At 39.1% G+C, this 27,480-nt stretch overlaps 3 protein-coding genes across 7 annotated transcripts in view; 1 reads left to right on the top strand and 2 right to left on the bottom strand.

Moving 5' to 3' along the window:
* FAM162A (family with sequence similarity 162 member A) overlaps window positions 1–6,657 on the top strand; it is a 56,534-nt gene extending 49,877 nt beyond the window's left edge. The window contains exons 4-5 of the mRNA XM_057696788.1: window positions 3,946–4,054; window positions 6,434–6,657. Of these exons, the coding sequence (XP_057552771.1) occupies window positions 3,946–4,054; window positions 6,434–6,526 (202 nt within the window). The 3' untranslated portion in view covers window positions 6,527–6,657. The remainder of the gene's footprint in view (window positions 1–3,945; window positions 4,055–6,433) is intronic.
* Window positions 6,658–6,748: 91 nt separating this feature from the next.
* On the bottom strand, window positions 6,749–11,316 carry WDR5B (WD repeat domain 5B). 4 transcript variants are annotated; one of them, XM_057696784.1, is made up of 2 exons: window positions 10,859–11,316; window positions 6,749–10,472 (listed from the first exon to the last, which is right to left on the bottom strand). In XM_057696784.1, exon 2 carries the CDS (start codon window positions 10,400–10,402, stop codon window positions 9,410–9,412), a length of 993 nt encoding a protein of 330 aa, XP_057552767.1. In that variant the 5' UTR covers window positions 10,403–10,472; window positions 10,859–11,316; the 3' UTR covers window positions 6,749–9,409. The 4 variants fall into 4 exon arrangements, with proteins under 4 accessions (XP_057552767.1, XP_057552766.1, XP_057552768.1 ...); XM_057696783.1 differs by having other exon boundaries at window positions 10,896–11,316; XM_057696785.1 differs by having other exon boundaries at window positions 10,957–11,316.
* Window positions 11,317–18,067: 6,751 nt separating this feature from the next.
* KPNA1 (karyopherin subunit alpha 1) overlaps window positions 18,068–27,480 on the bottom strand; it is a 72,587-nt gene continuing 63,174 nt past the window's right edge. For both annotated transcript variants that reach the window (XM_057696779.1, XM_057696781.1), the window contains 4 exons: window positions 27,147–27,272; window positions 25,375–25,502; window positions 20,910–21,088; window positions 18,068–19,562 (listed from right to left, as the gene is read on the bottom strand). In XM_057696779.1, coding sequence (XP_057552762.1) covers window positions 19,375–19,562; window positions 20,910–21,088; window positions 25,375–25,502; window positions 27,147–27,272 — 621 coding nt within the window. In that variant the 3' untranslated portion in view covers window positions 18,068–19,374. The remainder of the gene's footprint in view (window positions 19,563–20,909; window positions 21,089–25,374; window positions 25,503–27,146; window positions 27,273–27,480) is intronic.

The raw sequence follows: 27,480 nt of genomic DNA, 5'->3' as shown, positions 1-27,480 counted from the left end.
TTTTTGATTTGTGGTTACCCTGGTTTTCAACTATGTTAACCCATTAGTATATCTACTTGCTTTAGACTGGTAGTCATATAAGCTCAAACACATCTTAAAATATCCACATTTTTTTACTCCTCTCCCCCTCATTTTATGATTTTGATGTCTTATTTTACATCTTCATGTTTATCCTTGTGCTGTTCACTGTAGTTATAGTTTCTTTCACAATTTTTTTTAATTTATTATTTTTTTGGGGGTACACCAAGTTCAGTCATCTGTTTTTATACCCATATCCCCGTATTCCCTCCCTTCCTTGACTCCCCCACCTCGAGTCCCCCCCACCCTCCCCACCCCAGTCCTCTAAGGCATCTTCCATCCTCGAGTTGGACTCCCTTTGTTATACAACAACTTCCCACTGACTATCTGTTTTACAGTTGGTAGTATATATATGTCTGTGCTACTCTCTCGCTTCGTCTCAGCTTCCCCTTCACCCCCCGCCCCCTCCCAAACCTCGAGTTCTCCAGTCCATTCTCTGCATCTGTGTCCTTATTCTTGTCACTGAGTTCGTCAGTACCATTTTTAGATTCCGTATATGTGAGTTAGCATACAATATTTGTCTTTCTCTTTCTGACTTACTTCACTCTGTATGACAGACTCTAGGTCTATCCACCTCATTACATATAGCTCCATCTCATCCCTTTTTATAGCTGAGTAATATTCCATTGTATATATATATGCCACATCTTCTTTATCCATTCATTCGTTGATGGGCATTTAGGTTGCTTCCATGTCCTGGCTATTGTAAAGAGTGCTGCAATAAACATTATGGTACAAGTTTCTTTTTTGGGATTATGGTTTTCTTTGGGTATATGCCCAGTAGTGGGATTACTGGATCATATGGTAGTTCTATTTGTAGTTTTTTAAGGAACCTCCAAATTGTTTTCCATAGTGGCTGTACCAACTTACATTCCCACCAACAGTGGAGGAGAGTTCCCTTTTCTCCACACCCTCTCCAACATTTGTTGTTTGCAGATTTTGTGATGATGGCCATTCTGATCTGCGAGAGGTGATACCTCATTGTGGCTTTGACTTGCATTTCTCTGATGATGAGTGGTGTTGAGCATCTTTTCATGTGTTTGTTGGCCATCTGTATGTCTTCTTTGGAGAAATGTCTATTTAGGTCTTCTGCCCATTTGTGGATTGGGTTATTTGCTTTTTTGGTATTAAGCTTCATGAGCTGCTTGTATATTTTGGAGGTTAGTCCTTTGTCCATTGTTTCATAGGCAATTATTTTTTCCCATTCTGAGGGTTGCCTTTTAGTCTTGTTTATGGTTTCTTTTGCTGTGCAAAAGCTGTAGTTATAATTTCTTTCACAATATTTTAAAAAATCTTTATACTGGCTTATTTAAGTGATCTATCATACTTTCATATATTTACTTTTCCTATTGAAATTTTCCCTTTTCTATGCATTCTTGCTTTTTTATTTAGAGAAGACCTTTCAATATTTCTTTTATGATAGGTTTAGTATTGCTGTGTTCTTTTAGTTTTTGCTTATCTAAGAAATTCTTTCTCTCTCTTTCTATTCTAAATTATAATTTTGCTGGGTAGAATATCCTAGGTTGCAGGTTTTTAGGACTTTGAATATGTCTTGCCACTCCCTTCTGGCCTGCAATGTTGCTGTACTGAAATCAGCTGATATCCTTATGGAGGGTTCCCTTGTAACTAACTGTTTTTCTCTTGCTGCCTTTAGAATCCTCTCTTTATGTTTAACTTTGCCATTTTAATTATAATATGTCTTGGTGTAGGTCTCTGTGGGTTTCTGTTGTTTGGGATCCTCTGTGCTTCCTGTACCTGGATATCTGTTTCTTTTTTTAGGTTTGGGAAGTTTTCGGCCATAATTTCTTCAAATACATTTTAGATTCCCTTTTCTCTTTCTTCTTCTGGAATCCCTATTATGCATAGATTGATGCTTTATGTTATCCCATCGGGCTCATATGCTACTTTCTTTTTTTTTTTTTTTTTATTCCATTTTCTTTCTGTCTGCTGTTCTGTTTGGGTGATTTCCATGATTATATCTTCCAGATCACTTATTCATTCTTATGCATTATTTAGTTTGCTCTTTATTGAGTTTAGCTCAGTTTCATCTCTGCAATTGAGTTGTCTAATTTTGATTGTCTCCTCTTTATAGTTTCTAGGTCCTTATTACAGTGATCTGCGTTTCTAGCAATTGCCTTTCTTAATTCCCCCAGCATTTTTATTACCTCACTTTTGAACTTGGGTTGTTAGACTGAAAAGGTCTGTTTCTTCAGTCTAGAGAAACAAACCAACCAATCTTTTAGGGGATTTCTCTTGATCTTTTAATTGGAAGTGGTTCCTATGCTTTTTCACTTTACTTATATTTCTCTGACTCTATGAATTTAAGGGAAACAGTTATCTACTGTGGTCTTAAAGGGCTGTTTTTATGTGGGAATGACCCTGTGTAACCGGTGTGAGGGCTGTGTTTGGTGTGGATGTCTGCCACATCTTTCCTCAGTGTGTGTTGGCTGTTATCCCCTTTAGAGGGGTGTGATTTGTGCTGTGGCGATCAGATCCTGTACTGGATGTTGCGTTGAGCAGGGCCTTCTCTTTGCTCTGTGGTTGTCACAGCTGTGTCAGGGGCAGGGTCTGCTCCCCAATCGTTAGAGTAGGAGCCCCCAGATCCGATTCTAAGCTGTGGTGTGAGGTAGGCAGGAGGGGAGTGCTCCTGCTGGGAAAGGAGCCGCTGTGTATTCCTCCCCAGGAGCTGGCTGCACAGACATGTGCTCTGTGTTGTCGCCTCTCACCCACTGTGTGGGCTCACAAAGTACACCATTGTTGGCATGGCCCTCAGCCCCGCCTCGTCTTGGAGATGCTCTGATTTCAGCCCCACTTCCACATGTGTGCACCCACAAAGCCTATTGCTGCTGCACAGGACCCATCTCAGCTACAGGAGAGCCAGTAATCAGCTCAGGTTATCCCAGGTGCTGCCGCACGCATAAATTCAGTGAAGTTGTGCACCCGCAGGGAATCGCCTCGGATTTCAGCCCTGCCTCTGTGTGTAGGCAAGCACCTGCTGCTTGCACACTCCCAGAGCTCATAGTGGCTAAGCCACAGCCAGTGTGACCTCCCCAAGAGTGAGGCTGCTATGCCAAGTCCATTGCCCTACCTGAGCGTGCTAACAGTGGGGCTCCGGTGATGGACCTGGGCTCTGTCCTGCATACACTTCCAGTTGCAGCGCAGACTACACTCGAGGCCCTTTGGGCTGCCTCTGCACAGCCAGGCTGGGTCTTCTGGCCAAGTTTCAGCACTGAGCCACTGCACACACCAGCAGGCATGCATCTTCGGCTGGGAAGTGCAACAAGGTGGCTAGGGCCACCTGTGCTGGTCTCTCTCTGTCCTGCCTACTGCAGGCTAGCTGCTGCACTCTCCTTTGAGCCTCTGAGGTTTACTGTCTGTCCCAGTGGACCTACCAGTCAGTGAGGGGGGCTCCCAGGGTGAGGGACCTTTTTCCCTTTCACAGCTCCCTCCCAGGGGTGCAGGTTCTGTCCCAATTTTTTTTTTCTTTCATCCTACCCAGTTATGTGGTGATCTTTCTTGCAGCTCTAGTTATATGAGGTCTTCTGCCAGCGTTCAGTGGGTATTCTGTGAGAATTGTTCCAAATGTGGATGTATTTCTCATGTATTTATGGGAGGAGGTGAGTTCTATAATACATCCTTCTATCTTTGTCTCCACCCCCTTATTGTGTTTTATATACAAACATAAAGTGAACTGTGCAAATGCTCTGTCCCCCCTGAAGTCCTACAAGATCTGTAGGCTTCACTTCCTTTTTTGTATTTGTAGGCGATACTCCACTCCTCATTTGTGAGACACAGAGATTTATATCCTTCTGGCAACTTCAGAAAGAGAAATTTTAACTTTATCTCATGATCTCCTTGTATTACTAGGTTTGAGATGCTCGATGCTGCAAAGAACAAGGTCCGGGTGAAGATCAGCTATTTAATGATTGCCTTGACAGTGGCAGGATGCGTCTTGATGATTATTGAGGGCAAGAAGGTGAGAGTGGACTTCCCTTCTATCTTTGTGTATTTTCCACCAAAGACCTAGAGGAAGTCAGGTGTTGACCCTTGTATTTATTTTCTGTAATGAGGAGGCTATTTCATACATGAGAAATGATAAGAAACAAAATAAAACATAGTCAGAACAAACCTGAGATATCATGCCTGGAGATAAATAGCAGATCCTAACTTTGGCAAGGTGAAGGACTAAATTCGTTTTGGTTAAGTTAAAAAAGTGTCTAGTTATCACAGCTGTCATAAGTGATGTGAAACAAGTATGACACTGGCATATTTACTGATAACTCCTTGCATGTCTGTAAGGCACTCTCATTTTTTTATTGATCCTCACTTTGCCTTAGTTTGGTGAGTGTTCTTATCACTGTTCTTTACTTGATGGGCCATATGTTTAAACTCCTAAGCAGTACATAGGAATTCAGGTCCACAAATCCAGTCATTATTAATAGCTATGTTACTGTCTTCCAACTACCTTGCTGTTATCTCATTTACACTTGCAACAACACTGCAAGTTAGATACTATTATTAGGACCTCATGTATAGATGAGGAAAGGTAGCTTAGAAAGCTTTAGTAACTTACTCAAGTTCACACACATCTCCCTAATGGCAGAGCCACTGTTTGAACCTAGACCTGTCTAATTGAGGTGATAGTAAAAGCACTCCCCCTTACTGAGGGCTCATTGTATAACAGGTATTGCTAAACTTAATCACCACAATAATTCTAAGAACCTAAGAGGTAGGTTCTCTTATCCATTTTTTGTAAAAGGAGAAGCTGAAGCTTAGAGATGTTAAATAATTCCCAGTGTCACATAGCTAATAAGTGGGCTCACCCTGGGAGCCCCCGTCACTGACTGATAGGTCCACTGGGACAGACAGTAAGACAGAAATGTAGAGCCAAGTTTGCCAGTTACCAAACTGCATACTATACTCTCTTGTGATTAAAATATAGTTACTTTTATATATATGCAGCAGTACTGGCCAAGCCGTTGTTTTAAGACCATGTCTGATTCTATATTATCACAGTTCCCATGTGGAAAGAGATGTCTATCTATTGTCAGATATTTAAAGGGTTCTTCTGCAAACCCAGTGGAAACTGACTTCCTTATCCTGAGTCCACAGTAAAAGAAATGAACTTCTGGCTCTCTGTAGAGTCTTGGAATAGAAGATACCGACCATTTAGGCTGATGTTATAGGAGCATGAAGGGCAAGTGTGGGGGCTTGGGTGAAGTTCCCTTGACAACTCTGTTCCTGCCCCACTTCAGTGTTTTTTCTGTCTCTCTCTCTGACCTTTCATGCTTAGCTCTCAGAAGCATGTACAGGACATAGGGGTTTCTAGAATTCTGAGAAATCTGCGTTGCTTTTGTCTACTTGATTATACTAGCTGAGTTTAAATACTCCAGAAACAAATCACTCCCTGAGATCTCCCCTAGCCTCATATAAGGGTATACACTGTATACTTTAAAGAGTTCCTCTCCTGTTCTATACCATAAAATTTTATTATTTCTCTTTTATGGAACTGTCTGTTTCTAAAAAGCTGGTAAATGCTACTGGAATGAAGAACTTTTGAACTTAATGTGATTTAGAAGAGACAAATTAGCTATTGTGTTTTGTCCTCTCCATTAGCTTACCGTTCCAATTCTCCTCCCCTCCCAATACTGAATTCTTTACATGTGAAATCACAAAGACAGAAGAAAATACAACCTCATTTGGTATAAAAAATTTGAAACTGGTCTGTTCCTGTAAGCTTCACAGAGATATAAGAAGTCACAGGGAGGGAAATAAGGGAAGAGGATGGTTGCTTCTCTTCCACTGCTGTTTGCTCTCAAAGGATGGAAAAGCAGGGATACACTGCTGGGAGTCATCAGTGGCAGTATTTGGTGAAGTCTGGGATTCCCAAACTGAATGTTTTTGGTAAAAGAGAAGTAAGGAACTAGAAGGGTGTAAAAGTATACAAATGAGTTGGGGAAGGAGAAATGGTAGCAACAAAGAAAAGGGGGGGGAGGGGGAAGGGATAGAAATGGAAACAAGAAGGTATTTAATACTAAAGAGGGGAAAAGAGAAAGACAAGGGAATACATTGTAAAGGGAGAAGAGAGGCTAGAAGATTTAAACAAAGAGGCCAGAAATGAAGAGAAGGTAGATGTGTGGCATTTCTCTCTTGTGCTTGAATGGATGGGCTGCTGTACTAGGAAGGATTAGAGGAGGCAGAAGGCACATGGAGGGGGCAGCTGTTCCCACAGCACAAGCAGCAAACCATTCCATGCCTGCACGTCCCGTGTCAGCCTGCTGGCATCCGTGCAAGGTAATGACATCCTACTCAAACCAGCATAAATAATCACTTGTTCAAATTTGTTTCACTTTAGGCTGCTGGAAGACATGAGTCTTTAACAAGCCTGAACCTAGAAAAGAAAGCTCGTCTGAGAGAAGAAGCTGCTATGAAGGCCAAAACAGAGTAGCAGAGATATCCATGTTGGTTGGATTTTGAAAATCTAGAAGCAGTGTTGCAGCCACAGGCCTTATTAAAAAGAATGCAGTATGAGGTTCCCTATTTGTGCTCTAGAGCTACAAATAAATGTTCTTAAAGAAATGACTTGTCTATATTTTACTGCTTTGATCCAGGTTAAGTGCAGCCTTAGCTTTTTAAAGAAAATGAAAGAATGAGAAGTGAGACAATTTATTTGAACTTTAATATTAACTCTTCTTTAGAGATTCAGGTCCCATATCTTTAATTTCCCTTACCAAAGTGACATCTCCCCAGAAGCCAAATGGTTTCCAGTTCTGCATTTCTCTCTCTTCTGTGTCCTCATTTCTAGAGAGATAAGGAGGGCCAGCTGAGCACACACCCAGGTGCAGGTAGGAGCGCTAACCTCCCCAAATGCCCTAGTGTTTCTCAGGAGCCCCAGGAAGCAGCCAGACCACACTCTGCCTCTGGGGAACAGTCTTTGAAAAAGTCCCGGCAAGGTGATGATGGAGGTCTGGCCACAAATTTCTGAGGATTGTGTAATCCCAGCACCAGAGTTGTTTGGGGCCAGCACAGTCACCTCTTCTGCTCCGTGGCTTAAAACTACCAACCTGTCATTTTCTTTCTGCCTTTACACTAAATTTATCAATTATGAAAATCTATCAAATGCATTTTCCTATTAGTGTTGAAAAATAAGCATTTGCACCAGGTATATATCTTATTTACAGTTCAACAGGGATGCCAAGTTGTCTTATATTTAGGTATGGATGCTGGTTTCTATTTAAGTATTTCATTTACTCTCACGTGCTTCATGAGTATTAACGGATGGCAAGTCCTCATAAACATCCCAACCTGCTAGTTCGCTTCAGAGGGTTATATCAGATTAAAAAGTAATATGTGCAGCTGTTTGGGAACTTGGTTTAATAAAATACTCAGTAAAATGTAATGCATCTCTCTGCCTACAGCTCCATAATCTATCTGATATTATTATGTCTGTCTATATACTTTAGAGTTTGACCTTAGCTTCATTTTAGATATTCAGCTCTTTTGATTTTTATTACTTGCAAACTTATCATCAAAAAGCATTGCTTTGTATACATTTTAGCAGAGTAGTTTTTCGTGACTGTTTTGGAACACTTATGTTAACATCTTATCTAAATATAGGTTTTAAATATGGATAAAATCTAATGTATTTCTTTCTTAAAGTAAGTCTTCATAAAATGATACCATCTTTAACTTCTAAATAAGCATTTTAAAGTGTTGTGTCTTCGAGGTTTATTGTAATAAAATGTTTAAGTCAAAGCTCAAAAATGCTACCATGCAGCAAGAATTTATACAATCATTTCTCATTTTCTGTCAACTTTCCTATTCAGTAACTTACAGCTGTCTCTTTTTGGGTTAAATATAAATTTCATGACCAGAATATAGGACTTGCCCCTATCTAATCCTACTTCTTCCAGTACCCTCACATATTAACTCCTTAGCAGTCACACACCCTGCTAGTAACTCTAGTATCTTATATTGCTTACAACTTGTCAAGCAAATCATATTTCATGAGCACTACTAAAGGCAAAAAAGGCAAAACTGTCTTCTTTTGTATTCTCTAGTACCCACGTTCACTTAATTGTTGTACTACTTTTTGCTTAATTCCTAGATTACTTTTTCATGTTTATCTTGTCTCTATAGGTAAAGTGGGCAGAAAACATTTTCCACTTTATATTTCCTATAAGCCTTGTTTCAATAAAGTTAACATGTGAGGCTATGGTTAGATACTTTTAATTTTAATCAACAAAAATAATATTATGGGGAACTGACTCCAAAAACATTGAAAGCAGGCAAGGAATGAAGCTGTGATGGTAGTATAATTCACTCTCATTCATCAAACTACTTGAGTCCCTTCTATAATACAAAAACTGAGACTACAAAGATGAATAAAACATACTTGACGTCACTGAGCTCATAATCTACCAGACACAGGGCCCATGAAACCATCACAACACAAACTGGGAGATGATGTAGTTTGAATTTCATAACAGAAGCTATGGAAAGAAGCAAGAAAACCTAATTCAGCTGTCAGCTGTGGTTGGAGTCAGGCAGGCAGTGATGGTTCTAAAAGGTGGTGATTTCTGAACTGAGTTTGTAGCATGGGCAGGAGTGAGCAGATCAGATATAATGAAAGAGAGCAGCCTCATTCAGACATGGAGCTTGCCCTGAGGATCAGGAGAGGGCAGTCTGACAAGGTGGTAAGAGGTCCTTCAATAAAATGCCTTTATAATTTTGTTCTGGTTTATTTTTCCTTTTTATCTTGATAAAAACTTAAAATTTTTAGACTCTCAGAACAAACACAGCCATTAACTTATTTTTCCCAATTTACAAACTTGAGTCCATGGACCATCTCACATCCCATCACATAGGCTATCAGTTAAAAATGTGTGAGTAGCATCTGACATAAAATCCCCATCCACCACCATCCTAGGCTTATTCTCTTAATTCATCTGATCTCCCAAACCAAATACCTTGGAGCTATTCCAAACTCCCTTGCTCCCCTCATCCAATCAGTCATCCTGTCTTGTGGGCCCTACTTCTAAATTTTTGTCAAATACAAAATAGTCACTGAGAGGAAGAGAATGAGAATCTGCTCAAGGACAGACACAAGAAATTAATAACAGACCTCAAGATTAAAGTCAGAGCCCTGGGATCTAGACTTGCTTTTCCAACTGTCTTGCTCTGTAAATTGAGGTTATAGGTCTTAAAATCATATAATTCAAGACAATGTTTAAAAAAATACAAAACCATGCCAAAATTGAGAGGAAACCATCTTTTAAAATACTTAACCTTTTTTTCCCAATTTGACTCTACTACTTGATTTCTAAAGGGTTTAGTAATTACTCATCCACATTTTAACTGTTTTGTCATTTCCTAATGCTGCTGATGTAATGATGTTTTCTGTAGGATGACAAGCTGTTGAGATTACGACATCTGTATGACCTTGTAATTTCTGTACAATCTCTTTAGTCTGAAGATTCCAAATGTAAACCAGGTTATCCTCTGAACCAGACACAATCCACTTTCCACCAGTAACTGAAAAACTGGCAAATATGCAGTATTTCTCATTCTTGTGACCAGTGTATGTCTTCAGGCATCTGCCTCTGCTATAATCCCATAGTTTAAGAGTATTGTCCAAAGTTGCAACGAGAATATATTTACCATTTGGAGAAAACTTTACAAAAGAGATAGGGGGGTTATCATCATCAACAAGTGTTTTTAAACACTGACCCGATGCAGCATCCCAGATTCGACAGACACCGTCATAGCTGCCTGACACTATCAAGGACCCGCTACAATTAAAATGAACAGCAGAAACTGGGTCAGAATGAGCAGACAACGTCTTAAGGCACTTTCCTGTTTTCACCTCCCATATTTTCACGCTCTCATCAAAAGATCCTGAAATGATAAGGTTGGATGGTGGATTGAAATCACAGCAAAAAACATAATTACTGTGCCCCTTAAGCGTTTTCAAACATTTTCCAGATCTCACATCCCAAATCTTTAGCGTTTTATCATCCGAGGCAGAAACAAGACGATTGGAATCTGATGACCAGGCAACATCTGATATTTCCAGATCGTGTCCTTTAAGTGTTTTCTCATATTTCCCATCATAGGCTCCCCAAATTATAATTACTTTATCAGCAGAAGAACTTGCTAGCCATTCTCCATTAGGACTAAACTTAACTGATGATACTGCTTCCGTATGTCCCACCAGAGTAAATTTGAGAGTGTAGTTTGGCTTTTCAGACACATGCTTGCTTGAATTGGCTGATGAGGAGAGAGCCGACTCTGCTTTGGCATCTCGTGACTCCTTCGCAGTCATGACTCCGAAGCTCTAAGTCTGTGGGCAGGCTAGACGTCCGGTCCGGCCAGGCAGCCAGTGTTTTGGCCTTCTGTTGAGGAAAATGCAGATAAAAAACATCGGACTCAAAAACAACAACAACAACAACAACAAAAACCACACACACAAAAAACGATCTTTTAGTGACTACAATTTTTGGATCGTTTTTAAACTACGATATACACTGATAACAGCGGCACGGCTTGGACCACTGCAGTTTTTCCTCGCTTCTTCTTCAGTAAACAAATACTTGAGAAATACTATAAAAAGGTATTAATGCTAGGAATTCTGCGGATGTGTAAAGCGGCGGGTGGGCTGGGGCGGGGAGAACCGCAGGAAGTATTTTTCCCCGCTCGTCCCCCCAGCTCGGGAATGTTTGCGAACACGGAGCACCCCTACCCGCCGGACTTTAGGTATGGCACTTGAGCATGAACGAACCACCGCTTTGAACAGATTTCAGAAGCGAAGCAAAAACCTGCACAGCCACGGGTCCCTGAGGCGCAGGCCTGCTGCCCACCCTCCACACCACTGCGTACGTCACTCCCGCGGGGGCCGGACGGCCGCGCGCATGTGCAGAGGGCGGCCCCTTCCGCCCGCCGCCACCACTTCCGAGCCGAGGTGACTTGCGGGAGAAGCCTGCTGGCGCTTGCGCAGAAGGAGGCGCTGGGTTTTCTTCCGGTCCCTGCTTCCGGCCCTCTGCTTGCCGATCCCGTACGCCAGCGCTGGGCTGCTTCCTTGGGCCAGACGGAATGTGAGCACGGCTTCTTCCAGAGCGTACTGGCTAGCGTGGGGAGCAGTGAGTATCTGGAAGAACCTGCATTACTTCTTGGGAAGCTTATGACGAGAAAGGTCGGAGTTTTGCGCTTCCCGCAGCCGCAGGGTTGAGCCAGCGTTGGGACGTACGCCGCCCGCCCAGCGCCGACGGCTCCTGCTGCGCAGGCGGTTTGCGTTCTTTTTCCTCCGCCAGTTGTGGTGGAGCCTGGTGGCGGGCACGAAGGGCTGTGAGTAAGCGAGGAGAACGTAACCAAATTTACGCCCAGATTGTAAGACCTCTGATTTTACAGATGTTCCCTGAACGTTTCGGGGAGGCCAGTGCTCAGGTGGCCTGACCTGGTGGTGCCGGGGGGACGAGCAAACGTTTGTTTTAGCGCCGCCTTTAAATTTCCAGAGACAAGTGAAGCTCAGGCTTGCATAGGTGTTTGGAACAGAAAAGGTGGGATGGGGTAAGAAATGTGTAGAGTTACTCGTAACTAGGCTTTAGCCAGCCCTCCCTAGTTTTTAAGAAATGATTATTGGCTGTGAAATATGTGAGGGATACTTGCTTTTCAGGTGTAAATTACTCTTTAAACAAGATGAAGCAAATTCAAGTTTCGCTTTTCGGAAATTTCAGGCTTTGGGGGGTTGAAGATTTTTCACCTGTGGTTGGTTGAATCCGAGGATGCGTAACCCACACATAGGGAGAGTCGATCGTAATTGCTCAATAAAGAGTGCCCGAGAGAGACTGTTCTGTTTGAAAGTTTTACTGGTAGCTTGTTGAAGAGGCAAATATGTCTCATGATGTTTTCTGTCAAGAATTAAAGCATTTGGAAACAAAGGGTCTCCTGTTGTATACTTACTGGGAATAATTGAAAGTCTTTCTTTTATAAAGCACAACAGCATAATTAGGTCACCTATAATAAACTAGTAAAAACCTCATTACTTAAAGTCCCTACTACTCTGGTTTGGAATTTAGACAGGAATTGTCTTATTTAGCTACTGCAAATTAACGGTATAAACACAATGAGGTGCTGAGAATGGGAAGAGCATCTTAAAATGGTTTGGAGCGTCCATTTTTATACATTAAGCTTATTAAACACCTCCTCCCTCTCCTTTCCTCCTCCCATCTGCCAGGGTTAGTGTAATTTTTACTGGGAAGCTTAGAAACACTCTAAATAACTCATTAAAAAGTAAATTTAAAAGCACTTCATAGAACAAAGCATAGGCTTTGTTTCAAAGAATATAAATAAATCTGTATTTTTCCAACACAGGGTAAAGAAGGAAACTAGAAAAGGTAAACACGTGGCATGAGGGCTAGGACAGGTGTTGGTACTGGAGTATATTTAGCTCACTAGAAATAGCACAAGCATGAGGGAGAGAGGGGGCACGCAATTAAGAATGTGTTGACAAGAATATCCAGGAATGATTTTGCATCATTTTCCCAGATTTTGAGTGGAGAAATTTCCAGTATTATTCTTATACTAACATGTAGTTCTAATATTGTAGTCCTTATGGCTTAGGACGAAGAACGTCAGGGTTTACTTCCTTGGGCGGGGAGGGGAGCATCAGTACTTGTGTGTAGGAACAGGGAAAACTGATACAAGTAAATCCGAAGTGGCTGAAACCAAAACTAGAGATTTGCATTTGGGACTCTCAGGCAAAGCTCCTTACTCTGTCCTGTTTTTAATAATTTCTATTTTTGCTGCTTTTAATCTTCACCAGATAGGTGATTTGGAAGTTTCTGTCCCATTAAAAAAGTTTCTTTAAATTTCCCATAAAAGTTTTAGAACTGAAGGTCCCATCTGTGGTCGAAAGGTTTACTCTTGCCACCCAGTAAAGTTGCAGATATTCTAAATAGAAATATTGCAACAAATGAGTCTTTTTTTTTCTTAATTTTGAGAAAATTGGGGGGGGGGGGGGGGGTACATGTGTCAGACCTTAAACATGGCCTGGGAGTGATTCCTAAGAAACGACTGACTGACTTCCTAGCAACTCCAATTACCAAATCCAGACCTCAAAAATCAAGCATAATGGAACTGTATACGTACCCAGTTGCTTAAAACCACTAGCAATTTAAACATATGAAAATCTCTTTGCCCTAAATATGGGATGGCCATGTAATGTATCTAAACGGAGACTTTTTTTAAAGTGAAAGGGGGCACTAAAATAATTAACATGTATTGATTTAAAACTGAGACTGTCCCCCAGCAAACCCGAACAGCGTGGACTTCCCTAGAGGGCTCTCCTCATTATCAGAAGTTAATCTTGAACGATTCCTCACTGTTTGTATGCTAATCTGCACTCCCGCCTGCCCAGCTCTCTCCCCACCGCTGCAGTTTTCTCCTTACCCATAAATAATGCTGGGCCCAAGTGGTTCAGATAAGGCAGTGATCATATTGTGGAACCCCCCACCCCCACCCCCACCGGGCTCCTTTGGCTTCCTCAGGTTAAGTGGGTATAGATAAAGGAATTTAGAGAGTAATTTTACTCTTTGGAAAAAACATTCAGGGTCAAAGAAATGACCATATGTTGATTTTAAAATTAGAAAAATGCTTTTTTTTTCAAATGGCAAATGAAATAGGGGCAACAGTTAAATCTAAGTTAGCTTTAATAAACTTGTAAACCTAACATTTGTATACTATGGATCACAGTGTAGTCTGCAGGAACGGAGATTTTGTTTTGTTTTCAGAAAAAGTACCTGGTCAGTGGAATCTCTCAAAAATGGTAGAGAAACAATCACAGAATGAATCAATACATCTTTCTGTTTCTACTGATTTGTCACTTAAATTGGAGGAGTGCATAAAGAAAATATTCGCATGCAGCAATACATATAATGTGTAAAAATGAAAAATCTCCAACAGCCTGAGGCATCCACCACTTCCACATTGATTGGATATAATCAGCAAAAAAATTTCTTCTTTAGATTATGCCAGAAGAGAGTGATGAGCTATTTCTGGTGACTGTATAAACATGGGGTTGATTATGTGTGTCACCCTGTAAAATATACCCATTAACCTTTCTCAGAAAGCATAGTTTGTTTTGTTTTGTTTTTGTTTTAATATAACAAACCTGTTATGACAGTGTTTTTTTGCTTTTGTAAACTGCAGGTCAAATTATGCCTCCTGAAAGGGAACTACATGTAAAACACAGGTTGAGACACTAGTTTTAGGAGTTGCTAACCCTTGTTTCAAACAGTAGCATGAAGGAATTCCTTTGAGCTTTCTTTTGTAACCAAGTACCCTTTACTAATATCACATAGATGCACATTCCTTCAGTCATTTAATATTTATTGAATGTCTACTGTGTGCAAGGCACTCATCCATGGCCTGTCCAACCACATTCAAGTACAAAGAATCATTAGAACCGTTCCAAATCAAAGTGTAAGAACACTTTGAAAAAGGACATAAAGAGTGGTCAAATGACAAGGTAAGCAAAACATACTCAGCAACATACATTAAAATGTCATTTTTTTTAAGACTTTGGACACTCCTTGTGTCGATACTCTTTAGGAAGTCCGCTATGTTAAATTTACATCCATGGATGGCACTGCTTTCTATGGCAGCATTCTTCATTCCAAAGCCTTTCCCTCTCTGTGTCAGTACTTTCTACATTTGAGTTTGTTGAATGGAAATATCTTTTTGAGTTTAACCATTATGCTTACTAAACTCAAAATCAGTCATTTATATATTATTTTTAACCTGTTTGTCAGGTCATATAGAATTTTAGCACCACAGAAGGGGAAAGATGTTTGCATTGAGAGGGTCTACACTCCAGGTTATGTAACCTAAAAGCAATTCATACCTGATTTAGTCATTTCAAGGGTGCAGATGAGGAAAAATAAGAAAGAATGGCCCAACAAACAAAAAAAGAGTTGGCCCAGCTGAGGCTGCTGTGTCTCGTTCTGGGAATTCTTGGCACAGGACACCTCCACCGTGACTGCTGTTTTCTTCAAGACACACAACCTGCAGGGCTTTTCCCCACCTTCAGACAGTATCTAAGGGTTATGACCTTAAGGCAAGGTAAATTCTTCTAAGTCTTGATTTTGTCACCATAACATAATGACAGTTACCCACCTCAAAGAGCCGTTGAAGGATTAAACGAGAAAAAGTGAAACCCCTTAGCCAGGCACATGGTACACAACAGTGGTTCAAATAAAGACTAGCTGCCTTTACGTGACCTGCAGGAAAACAGACTGGGACTTGTCTACCCCTAGCTAAAAACAGAATGGAACTTCATCTACCCTTAATCCTTTCTTCTTACGCCAAAGTTCCAGGTGAATTTTATGTCCAGTAGCAATATGATATTTTAAAAATCAGCATATAATGATATTTGTTTTACTTTATCACATTCTCCTGATGTTCTGGTACCCATTCTCCAAATTAGAGCAGACTTACTGTACTAGTAGTACATCTGCCTTCAATTACTTCAGCTTTTTAAATATATATATGTATAAAACTTTAACTTTTGATGATAGAAAAAGGTAGCCAATGATATTTCTCAACTGGGTAGATATCTTACTCTGCTTACCTCACAATGGAAGAAAGTGGTTGTTAAACTTCAGATGGCAAAAATTTCAGATTTGAGACTTCCATATATAGGTATACCTTTTTTTGCAAATGAACAAATTTAGGAATGTAGGAGATAGAATATAGCAAATACATATGAAAAGCAAATAATACCTCTTTCTAAAAGTGGATCCCTTTTCTTTACTGGAAATCACCCTTAGACATCACAATTTCCAATATATGTAAAAAGCCCCAAGCCCTTAAACAGCTACGACTTGCCTATTGATGTAAAAATGTTCACAAAACTCATCAGTGAGAAAAAAATTCTTCAGCCTGAGGAAAACTTTCATCATGCAACCCCAGATTGGGGGATTAAATAACTGAGATATTTATTTAGCACTAGAGAAGTAAGTTCATAGTTACCTGGGTGACCATGTACAATACAGGACAGTTGACAAAGGCTGGTTAATAAAATATATACTACATGTTTTTTCTTATGCAAAATCAGCAACAATCTGGAATAATTCAGATTTATTATGGGATAACTGTCAAAGTTTTTATCTGACAATAGCGATGAAGAACGACCCAGAGCCCACTCAGCTTTCTGCGGCAGATGGAAGGAACAAGCCTAGGGCAATAGAATTCTCAACAAACAGTACAGCTGACAAAGTTAAGTTTAAAAGGGTTCTAATTACTTAGTGACAACATGAATTATTAAAGTGTTCCATGGAGAACTCTCATCTCCTAAATCTCGCCATTCTTCGTATCTGTCGTCTTTACCTTCCTTGGTATCTCTCAATCTAACCATATCTACCTGCTGGCCCTTCAGATACAAAGTGCCTTTACATCCCAGATGTTATCAATGCTTTTTTTCCCACTAAAGTTCTCATTTCAAAGTATACACTTTGAAAGTTTGGAGGAGGGAAAAAAAGGAGGGAAAAGGAAAATCAAGCCACTTCCCCCCTGATCAGTATATAAAACTGCAGAAGAGTTTTCCTGTGTTGAAATTAGCATGCTTTTGTAATGAGTAAAATCTTAGGGATAAGGTTGTACAATAAACTGAAAGTAAATTAATACAGTCTGCCAGGTAGAGAACTAAAAATAGGACTTAACAGCTACCTCCTAAATGTCATTCTGTTACCAAAAAGGCTGCTTTATCCGTTGAAACAGTTATGCTGGGATTTAACTTAATTCCAACTTTTATACTTTAAAAATTTATTGAAAAAAAAATTTAGCTCATGGCTCATGAACTTCTAGGACAGAAGCAAGATAAATTCCTCTTGTTTTAGACAGAAAATAGACCACATTAGTTAAATAGACTTTGCTTTAATTCACTCATTGAGGTACCTACAATTGCTAGCAAAAATTCCCACTGTACGCTCTTCTTGTTAACTTGGGAAAACTTTATATTTTTTCCATTTAAATTGCTTTATCAAAATGAGTTGAATTTTTTTAAATTATCCAATAGAAGGTACATGATTTAAAACATCCTAGAGAAATGATGTTACCAGTAATTTACAATTTAAAATAACTCAGCCACAAAAAAAGTCAAAGCTAAAAACAAAATTTTTACTATGAATCAGTGCTTCTATTACCCTTCTGAAAGAAGTTATATTTTAATGTGATGTAAAGGCAACATTGAAAGTTTTTCTTTAAATTAACCACCTAATTTGTCCCTAAAATTACAAAGAATCAAAGTCTTTTACAGGTCAAGTGCAGTAAACTAAAATGTTCTTTCAGCACAAAGCAGCACTAGAAAAAGGAACAGTTATAGATGGGAGTTGACTAGTTTTGCGGTGGCTGCTCCATCAATAACAGACAGACATCAGACGGTATCCATCCAGAGCACAGACACAACTACAGGCTAGATGCGAAGAATGCATCACACGCTTGGCTGATAAATGTCCTTTGTCTTTGTATCTTTCTACTTTGAATGAAGTGGATTTTTAAGTTTAAGTCAGATCACATGAGTTGGCTGCTCAAATAACATGATGAGGTATGAAAGCTCTGAATATCCCTAAAGTTCAGCAGGATTTACCAGAGATATAACAGCTTGTCAGGGGAACTTTCAAATAGTTACACTTTGGGGTTATAATGAATTCTAGAAGAGGACAAATTTAAAGAGGTTTAAAAGTATATTCTCTGATAAACTGAGCAACTTTTCCTTCAGAATTCATTTTGAACAGCACATCAACAAAAAAATCTTCTCTGATAGTGTATCCCAACATTGAGTCAAGATGGCCAACTAGCACCAAGAAGTCGTATTAAACTCAGTTGCAGTTCTCTTGGCAATTAAGCTTATTTTTTCATTCCAGTCCGAGCACACATGTGGATCACTGAAGACAGTACTGGAAGCGCCATTTGCAGGTAGAGATTGCAGTCATCATTAAATGAGCCAGAAGGTAGAAGTGTTTTTATTTTATGGAGGGGGACTTGACTGGGCAGTACTAGTAGGAGATGAAATGATTAGGGAACAAAGAGGTTATAAGAAAAAGATCACTGCCCTTATTTGAGTTACACAGGACATGTCCAGCAGATGGTTGTTTAAGATAAGGATGCTACTTATGTGCAGCATGAGTACCTGAGACTCCAGCTGCACCCAGCTAAGAAAAACATTCCCTAAGTAACCTTGAAAAGCGTGTGTTATTTGCCAGTCACAGAGGAGAAAAGCACCGAGGGGGAACTCCAATTTAATGAGGACCTTGATCAGGACCACAAAGCCTGAAACATTTGTTTTAATGCAGAAACAGCCTCTAGTCACACTGGTTAAGTTTGGAGAAATCAGAGGGTTTTGTGGGGTTTTTTTTTTTTTTTTCTGTTTTTAGCTTTTTTATTGAACTACAGGATACGGTTTCGATCACTAAGGATTTCTAAATCTTCATACCAGCATTAGAATTGAACCACTTCCAAATCCTAAAACACATAAGACCAAACAGAAGCAACAGCCATACCAATTAATATGTGCCCCTCTCCTTTCTGCTCTAAGGGAGTCTTCAAACCAGTATCACATTTAAGAGTCAAGGTGTTAATTCTTCAGCATTCCTGACAACTAGAAAGCACATTCACTGAAGGCTGAAGGTGAGGGAGTGGATGGTTTATTATGTGTGGAGAATGGTGCCAACAGAGCAAAGAAAACCATCCAATCTCAGTAAGAATTAATGCAAATTTGGCTAGAAAAAGCCACCAGGTAATCCAAGGGTTCACTGTGGAAGAACTCATGAAAAGTACTCTGAAGTACACAACAGGTCTAAACATCTCCCTTGTTGCAAGTAGTTGTGTGAAATTCAAGATAAAGGTTTAGTCTCATCTTTTAATGTCAGTATTTTTCCCCACATTAAAGGGAATGAGTAGTCCTTTTTTATTCCCCACAAAAGGGGGGGGGGGGGGGAAGCCACATTAATATGTGTATATTCCCATGACTCTATAATATATGTGCGGATCTCCAAAGCCTAGGGTTTTCCATGAGAGAGTGGGCCATTCTGGTTACCCTTTTATTAGAAGGGTATTCCACCACAGAGAGCCAGAGGTTTTCCAGATGTGTGTAAGAGAGCAGGTGCGCAAGGCAAGCAAATGAGCGCAAACAGTATTATGGAAAACATTTGAGAAGTTAGCTCCATGAGGACTGTGGGCTCCACAAGAGGACTTGACTGGGTAGCCTGGTCTGACACAGGGACATGAAAGCAGAGTATTGCTTCAAAGCTGGAAACCTTCCATAGGCGCCTCACACTGCTGGAAGATGTACTGCTGCTGGCTAAGGTCAACCTGGGGTGCAATGCTGCTGTCCTCATCCTCGGTCCCGAAGTAATGCTCAATAAGATCAAAGGCCTTCTGGTAGATCTCTTGGTTTTCATGACTCTGTAAGAATTCAATCTTATCCAGACCTAGAATGAAGAATTTAAAAAACATCTGTTGTATATCTGTTGAAAAGTCTACTAAAACTATATTTTGCCATGTCTCTTTCCTTGATGTAAAGGAAGATTCTCTACTTATATCTCATAAGCATTTTGCAGCAAAACAGAAAACACTGCTGGGATTACATCTGAATAATAGTATTGCAAACTAACATCTTAAACTGATGTGTGCAAGAAACAGCCAATCCCCAGAAGCAGCAGTTTCCGTTAACAGAACAGTCACATTGTCCCGTGCCTAAGGCCAGCAGCAAAAGTTTTCCTATTGGACTGTGTGTGGCCTAATTTATTCTTGGCTCTGGTTCTATCTACCTAGGCTCTGAGCTATCCAATGTCATTTCAACAAATGTGTAATATCCTTAAATCAATCAGTCAGAATCAATTTCTACTGCTTAAACTAAGAAGTCCAACCAGAACAATTAGGCAGCGCACACTCCCTTTATTAAGTTTAACCGTATCTGAGCTAGGCTTTCTTTTCTCTACAGCCTTAAGCAATCTAACTGCTACAGCAATACTACAAATAAATGTTAACACTGCTCAAAAGAAAAAACATACTCATGTATGTATCCATATTAAAAATATATATATATACTACATCCAAAAATTAACAAGAATTCTCTCCTATGGCGAAAGATCTGGGTAGAGGAACATTTGTCTTTTTATACATTTCAAAATTTCTTACACTAAGCACAAATATAACCAGGCCTTTAAAAAATGGTAAACTTTTAAAGTCATTTTGGAAAACAATTCTGCATTATCTGATAAATTTGAAGATGAATGTGCCTGTGATCCCTGATTCCAATCTCAGGAATAAACAAACCCTAGAGCAGTGGTTTTCAATCCTGACTATGCATTAAAATCACTTAGGGAACTTAAAAGTTTTAAAGTACAGTGGTAAACCAGTGATTAAGAATACAGTTAGAACTAAGATTGGAAGAATGAGGAAACTCTTAGAAACCTTTCTAAGTCTAGAACACTTCAGGAACACAGGAATTGGGGGTGCAATTCAAAATGAGAACTCTGAAATTTTATAAGAGAAAAGGAGTGGAGTAAGAATACTGAAGTACCCACAATGGCAAGCAGAGTCAAGGAACAGAAGATCCTAACAGCCCCAAGTAAAAAGGGCTAAACTTAGAAGGGCACTTGCTTCTCTCCACATCTACAATGCATCTTCTTTTCCAATTTTGCGTACTAAGTATTATTCATAAGAGAACAAATTTTTTGTATGAGTTTGCTAATGACAGATGTGGACAGGCCAGAAAAGCATGGAAAAAAAGGAAAAAAATAATTTCAGGACTTTTATTAAACAATCTATCTTACCATAAGCTTCTTCAATCAAAGCACAGTAAGGATTAATGCCAGTGCCATTCCTTTTGGCTTCTTGTTCTCCAAGCCTTAGGATATTTTCCAAGCCATTTAGGGCAACCTGTACAATCTTAGAGTCCATGACTGTGAGGAGATCACAGAGTGGCTTGATACAGCCCAATTCTACGAGGTACCTAAATTAATACAAAGAACAATTTAGTCAAACCTTTTAATTTCATAAAACTTTTATGAAATTGGTGGAAGGGAAATCCTCAAATTCACTGTAGAAATAAAAATAGGCACCCATTCAACCACACAACCTACACCCTGTCAAAAAAAGCTACAAATAAATTAAAAACCAGTTCTCTGGCACCATCACCATCCCCCCCCACCAACATTATTAGGCTCCAAGAAACAGCAATACTCTTACTTTGACTATAAGTGATTCATCAAAATAGTATACTTTTGATTAATTTCATTTTTGTTTCCACAGGTAACCACACCTCTGAAACAGGACATACTTGGTGCTAAAGCCAGCACAAGCCCAACAGGCCAATTCTATTTTGTACAAAGAACTCTTAAAACTCAAAGATAAGAAAACAGGACTTCCTAGCTGGTGCAATGGTTAAGAATCTGCCTGCCAATCCAGGGGACATGGGTTCAAGCCCTGCTCCAGGAAGATGCCACATGCTGCGGAGCAACTAAGCCCATGTGCCGCAACTACTGAAGCCCATGCGCCTAGGACCCGTGCTCCACAACAAGAGAAGCCACTGCAATGAGGAGCCCACACACCACAGTGAAGAGTGGCCCCCACTCACCACAACTAGAGAAAGCCCTCACATAGCAACAAAGACCCAATGCAGCCAATAAATAAATAAATTTATATTAAAAAAATCAAAGACTTTGAGAAAGCTTGGCAGGGTTTTGTTTTTGTTTTTAACAAAGCTTTCCATGTGATCCAGCAATCACACTCCTAGACATTTACCCAACTGAGATGAAAATTTATGTCCACACAAAACCCTATATGAGAGTATTTACAGCAGCTTTATTCCTAACTGACAAAAACTAGAAGCAACCAAGATGTTCTTCAATAGGTGAAGGAATAAACTGTAGTACATCCAGACAATGGAATATTATTCAGTGATAAAAAGAAATAAAATGAGCTATCAAGCCATGAAAAGATGATGGAAACTTTAATGCGTATTACTAAGTGAAAGAAGCTAGTCTGAAAAGACTCTACTATATGATTCCAAATACATGACGTTCTGGAAAAGACAAGACTTTTATAAAGGCAATAGATAGAACAGTGGTTGCCAGGGACCTGAGGGTAGAGGTAAGGGAGTAGTGATGAACAGGTGAAGCAGAGGAGATTTTTAGAGCAGTGAATGATATTACAATGGTGGAAACATTCATCAAAACCTATAACTGTACAACACAAAGAATAATCCTTAATATAAAATATGAACTTAAGCTAATAATGTATCAATACTGGTTCATTATAACAAATGTAACCACACTAAAGAAAGATTTTACTAGAAGAAACTTACAAGGGAGGGAAGTGTACAAGAACTCTGTACTATCTCAATTTTTCTGTAAATCTAACAATGTTCTTTAAAAAGCCTTCATTTTTAAAAAAAAAATTCTGTCATATTTAGCTTTATTATTTACTAAGGAATGAATTTAATAGTATTGTATAATTTTATTTAAATATTTACTGACAAATTAGATGATATGTCCTAGGAATAAACTAGGTCAGTCATAGACTAGGTAAGGCATAAAGCCATTTCTGACCATTTCCCCCTTTAGTAGTATTTCACTATTAATGCAAGTTTCTCCCAAGATAGTAATTTGCACCAAAAAGCAAAACAGGTGACAAGGGGACCTGGGCTGTGTAGGAGCTGGAAAGTCATATTACTTTGAGAAAAGCACTGCAAGAAGTGCTTCCTCAGGAAAATCTGAAGACTGGAAAACAAGCACAATTCTATGGTTAGTTCTCTGGAACTGGCTCCAATGGGTGGTGTATTTCAAACACTTGGATAAAGCAATCACTGGTCACTCAAACTAGCTGCCTTTTGTGGCAGAGAAGGCTTCCATTAAGAAAATTTTCTGGGTAAGGAAATTTAGTCCATAAGAATTTTATTTCTCAAAAATTTCTTCTGATGAGCAACAAACTCACTGTGTCTTAAACCATCTCTCTCAAATAGGATTTTGCTGCTTCTGTGTCCTAATTTTTATCAACAGCACCATCTTTTACTCCAGTCATCTTTGGCTCTTTCCTTTCCTTTGCGATCTATAACCTAAGGATGGAACCTGTGCCCCCTGCAGCAGAAGTGTGGAGTCTTAGCCATTGGATTGCCAGGGAAGTCCCTACAGCTATTATCTTAATTCTGGCCATTACTGTAGACTAAACTACTGCAATGGCATCTTAATTGCTCTCTTTCCTCTCCTCAAAACACTATCTTCTTGGGACTTCCCTGGTGATCCAGTGGCTAAGACTCTGCGCTCCCATTGCAGGCGGCCCAGGTTTGATCCCTGGTTAGGAACTAGATCCCATATGCAGCAACTATGAGTTTGTATGCTGCAACAAAGATCCCACGTGCCGCAACTAAGACCCAATGCAGTCAAATTAAACCCCCCCCCCCCACTATCTTCTTCATATCACTCTCAATGTTGAAGACACTCCAATGTTTTCCCAATACCCAAGATTAAGGCCTTCATCCCAGTTTTCAAAGTCCATCAATGACTTAGTTCCCCATCCCTGCAAAAGAATAACCTAAAGCAAGATTGACTTGCCTCTTCCAATCACATTTACCGTGCACATTCCCTCACGCTATTCTCTCTCCTCCAAAATTGCCAAATCTCTACCCAAATGGCAAGTTTCATCTCTTTCATGAAACTTTAATTCCAGGCAACATTCTTTATCCCTCATTTTTAAGAACTGTAATATGTATTAGCATTTGATTATATTTAACCTAAAATTATGAATACTTGCTAAGTTATTCTAAATGGTTCTTGCATCTAAATCTTTGTCTTCTCAACAATAAGCACAAGCCACACAGATGCCTTTTATCAGTAATAAAGTCAGCTTATTTTCTATAATTTGGACTGTAATATTTTTATAATAATCTTTCAAGATAATTCTTTATCTGGTTAAGAAAAAACTGCTAGGAGATCAGTAATTAACTCCATTATTATAAATAGCTACGCTGAACTATAAAAAGGGATAGTAATCATTCCATCTTCTCTAACAGAGCAAAATACCCCTGAATACTTTCTGATGAAAGACACCATAGTATTTTTTAAATGTCTTTAAAATATGTGTATGTACAGCTTCACTATTTCAATTAAGAAGACATATTTGGTATAAAATGTAGCGACAATTATAAATCTGAATTTGAACACAAAACTTGGCTATCAACTGTTCTAATAACTTCTATATTACTTAATATTACTGCCATCTGGTGGTGGCACACTTAAAAATCATAGTACCCCAGAACCAGAATTTTGGAGGTTAAAAAAGACCCAACCCCATACAAATATGATTCTGAAAACCACCTGAAGTCCTCCTTGGCTAACCTATCCATGATGAACTTTACCAAAATAGCTACTGCATGTGTTAATCTATTTAAGTTGTATTATTTCAGGTACATACTTATTTTCTGTAACTGAGCAATATCTGAAATTTTAGGACTACTTTACCTTCTCAAGTTGAAATTCCCAACAAAACACTAAAAATCAGCATTGGTTTAGCGCCTACGTTTAACCGACAAAGCAATAATATCAGAAGTAGCTATGTTGGGGTTAATGCTTTAACACTCACTGGTAACCATCTTCTCATTTAATATATATGTGTATATATATAAAATATATATATTAAATTATATGTGTGTATATATCCATAATTAAGCATTTGATTATATGATGTTCCTTTGAGGAATTGATTCCTATCTGTATTTATGACTTCTCTAGCCATTAAGATTATAAATTGCTGCCCTAGGGGCCATTTAAGCCTCAAGCTAATACAGCTCTCTCCCTTTACTGAGTAACATCGTACTTTAGGAGACCTGCCTCTACTGAATCTGGCACTTTATTTTTAGGTATATCAATACATCTCTTTCAAGTCTGTCCAATTCTACTATTAAGACATCTAAACCAGAAATAGCAAGAGTTAGCTGTTAAAGTTAGACACTAAGGTAACCTAGACTACCCAAGATGTTTTTGGTCAAGCAGCTTCAGAGTAGGCTCAAGCCACTCCTATAAGTATTTTGATGGCCTCGAACCCTCAACTATGCCCTTCCTTCTCACATCCTAGAACTATCTTTGGCAATAAAGAATGGGAGAGATACAAGGAATCGAATATACACTTGAGTCTAATTACGAAACTGAGAACAATCTTCCAAGAAGCTAGAGTTAAGCATTCTTAATTGGGAGGCATAATAATTTTCCTTTAATTTACAAGAACTATTTGGCTAGTACTTACTTGATCTGTTCAGCTGATCCTCCAGAAGTTGCATTTGTGATGGCCCAAGCTGCTTCTTTCCTTGTCCGAAACTCAGCAGTTTGTAATATACTAATGAGGGCTGGGAAAATGTTGGCATCTATCACAGTCTGAAATTAGAGGAAAAATTAAATGGAAAGGGAAATTACACGAGTTGTAAAACTGTTTATGATACTAATTATAACTTTTCAGCTAGCATCACTAATGACACCCCTCCCCTGTTAAAAATAAACTGGAAGGAGTTAACTCCTCATTACCCCTAACCTTTTGGCTATACTTGGTATCACTAACAACATCCTCCCTGGAGTTTGTGACCTTGTAATCTCCTAGTTTTCTACCTGGGTTCTTTTCTCTTTTATTGTTCTCTCTTATTCCAGTCACAATAGCAAATTATAAAAGTTCAATTCTCTGTTCCTCTGCCATTCTCATCTCTCTCATAGCATCCACTCTCACATGTGTGTTCTACCTCACCAGTCCCCATTTCTCACTGGAGCCCCAGCCCAAGGTGGATGACAGCTTACTTTACATCTGCTAACCACTTAAACTTATCATTTGCTCTTTATATCAGGTCTCCTTTCAAACCTCTCTAGTTTATAAAGGCTGTTTTTGTATTTATTTATTTCTTCATTCTAAATTCAGTCAGTCACCAAGTCTCCCTTACCCTCTCAATTCAGAACGTCCTAAATCCATCTTTTCCTTTCCTTTAGCACTGCCACCATTCTATTCCAAGCCACCACCTCCCACACAGATTACCAGAATAGCCTTTAGAGTACTTTTACTCAATCCCTCTCATATACTAAAGTAGTCTCCCTCAAATTGCTTTCTTCATGTTTCCCCTTAGCTCAGGAACCTAAGATGGGTTCATATCATTTCACGTATCAAAAAACTGAGGAATTCTACACCAGAGCCTGGTGACAGCAGACAATAAACTGCAGCTGAAATCACCCTGATGCATGCTATAAAATGCCGCAGCTATCAATCTCAGTCCCTGACCGCCTTCTGAAGATGATTAATCATGCTTTCCTGGTCAAGAACTCTCTATAACACCCCTGAAGGAAGTCAGTAAAGTTTAGTGAAAAGATGCTTCATCTTGGTCCTCTCATTTACTAGAGGTATCCTTGAGCAAATCATTTTATTTCTCTGAGTCTCAGCTTCATCTTTAATTGAGAATGTTGGATTAGACGTCTATGATCCCACTCAGCTCAAAGCTGCATAAATCTATGATATATCTTTTCCAACTCATTATTCCTGCCTTTCTCATGGCCTATTCTGAACCATTTGACCCACTGCTTGTCTTTCACTTGGATGACTTTCTCATTAATACAAGGACAAAAGTAAAGGGCAGATAACCATTTAGAGAAAATTGGGTCCCCAAAGATTCATGAAAAATTGAAGCAATCCAATACATGGGTCCACTAGAAAAGAAATATTTTATTTGGCAAGAGTAAAGTCAATCTATTTAGCATAAAGTCCAACAAAACATTTTGAAAATACAAGATACTATTTCTCAGATCTTGGCAAATCATCAAATATTAAAGGCAAAGAGAAAAAACCAAGGCCTAAGTGTAAGTTTCAAAAGATTTAACCTCTATAATGTTGGATAAAAAAAGTAAGCTGTAGACTAAATAAGATAATATTGGAAATCAGTGGTCTCCAAGGCAATAATGAAAAAAAATATACATACGTTAAAGGCTGACTGAAAAAAACCTTAATAAATAAAAATACAGAAAAAAAGACAGGTGCTATGAGATTACCTGGATCTGTGCCCTATTTCCAGCTGTGATGTTAGATATTGTCCAACATGCTTCCTTTTTGATAGACTCCTTTGGGCTACTCAGCAAATGCAATAAACTCTGCAGAGCTGAGCAATTCAAAATTACCTAAAGGAAAAGTTTGAAAATTTTACTTATTGTAGTGATCCAAACAGAAGTAAGCCTTTAACTCAAAGACCTTATTTTAGGAAAATATAGGCAAAGAAATAATATCTCTCCTTGAAATTTCAGAAATAACTTTATATATGTAAAAACGTATTCACTGCTAATAAGAATTCATTTCTAAGATTATCAAAGCAGTTTCATTATATACACT

This window comes from Hippopotamus amphibius, chromosome 10 (assembly GCF_030028045.1).
Source record: "Hippopotamus amphibius kiboko isolate mHipAmp2 chromosome 10, mHipAmp2.hap2, whole genome shotgun sequence".
Classification (NCBI taxonomy): Eukaryota; Metazoa; Chordata; class Mammalia; order Artiodactyla; family Hippopotamidae; genus Hippopotamus; species Hippopotamus amphibius.
This window is presented reverse-complemented; position numbering and strand designations above follow the sequence as displayed.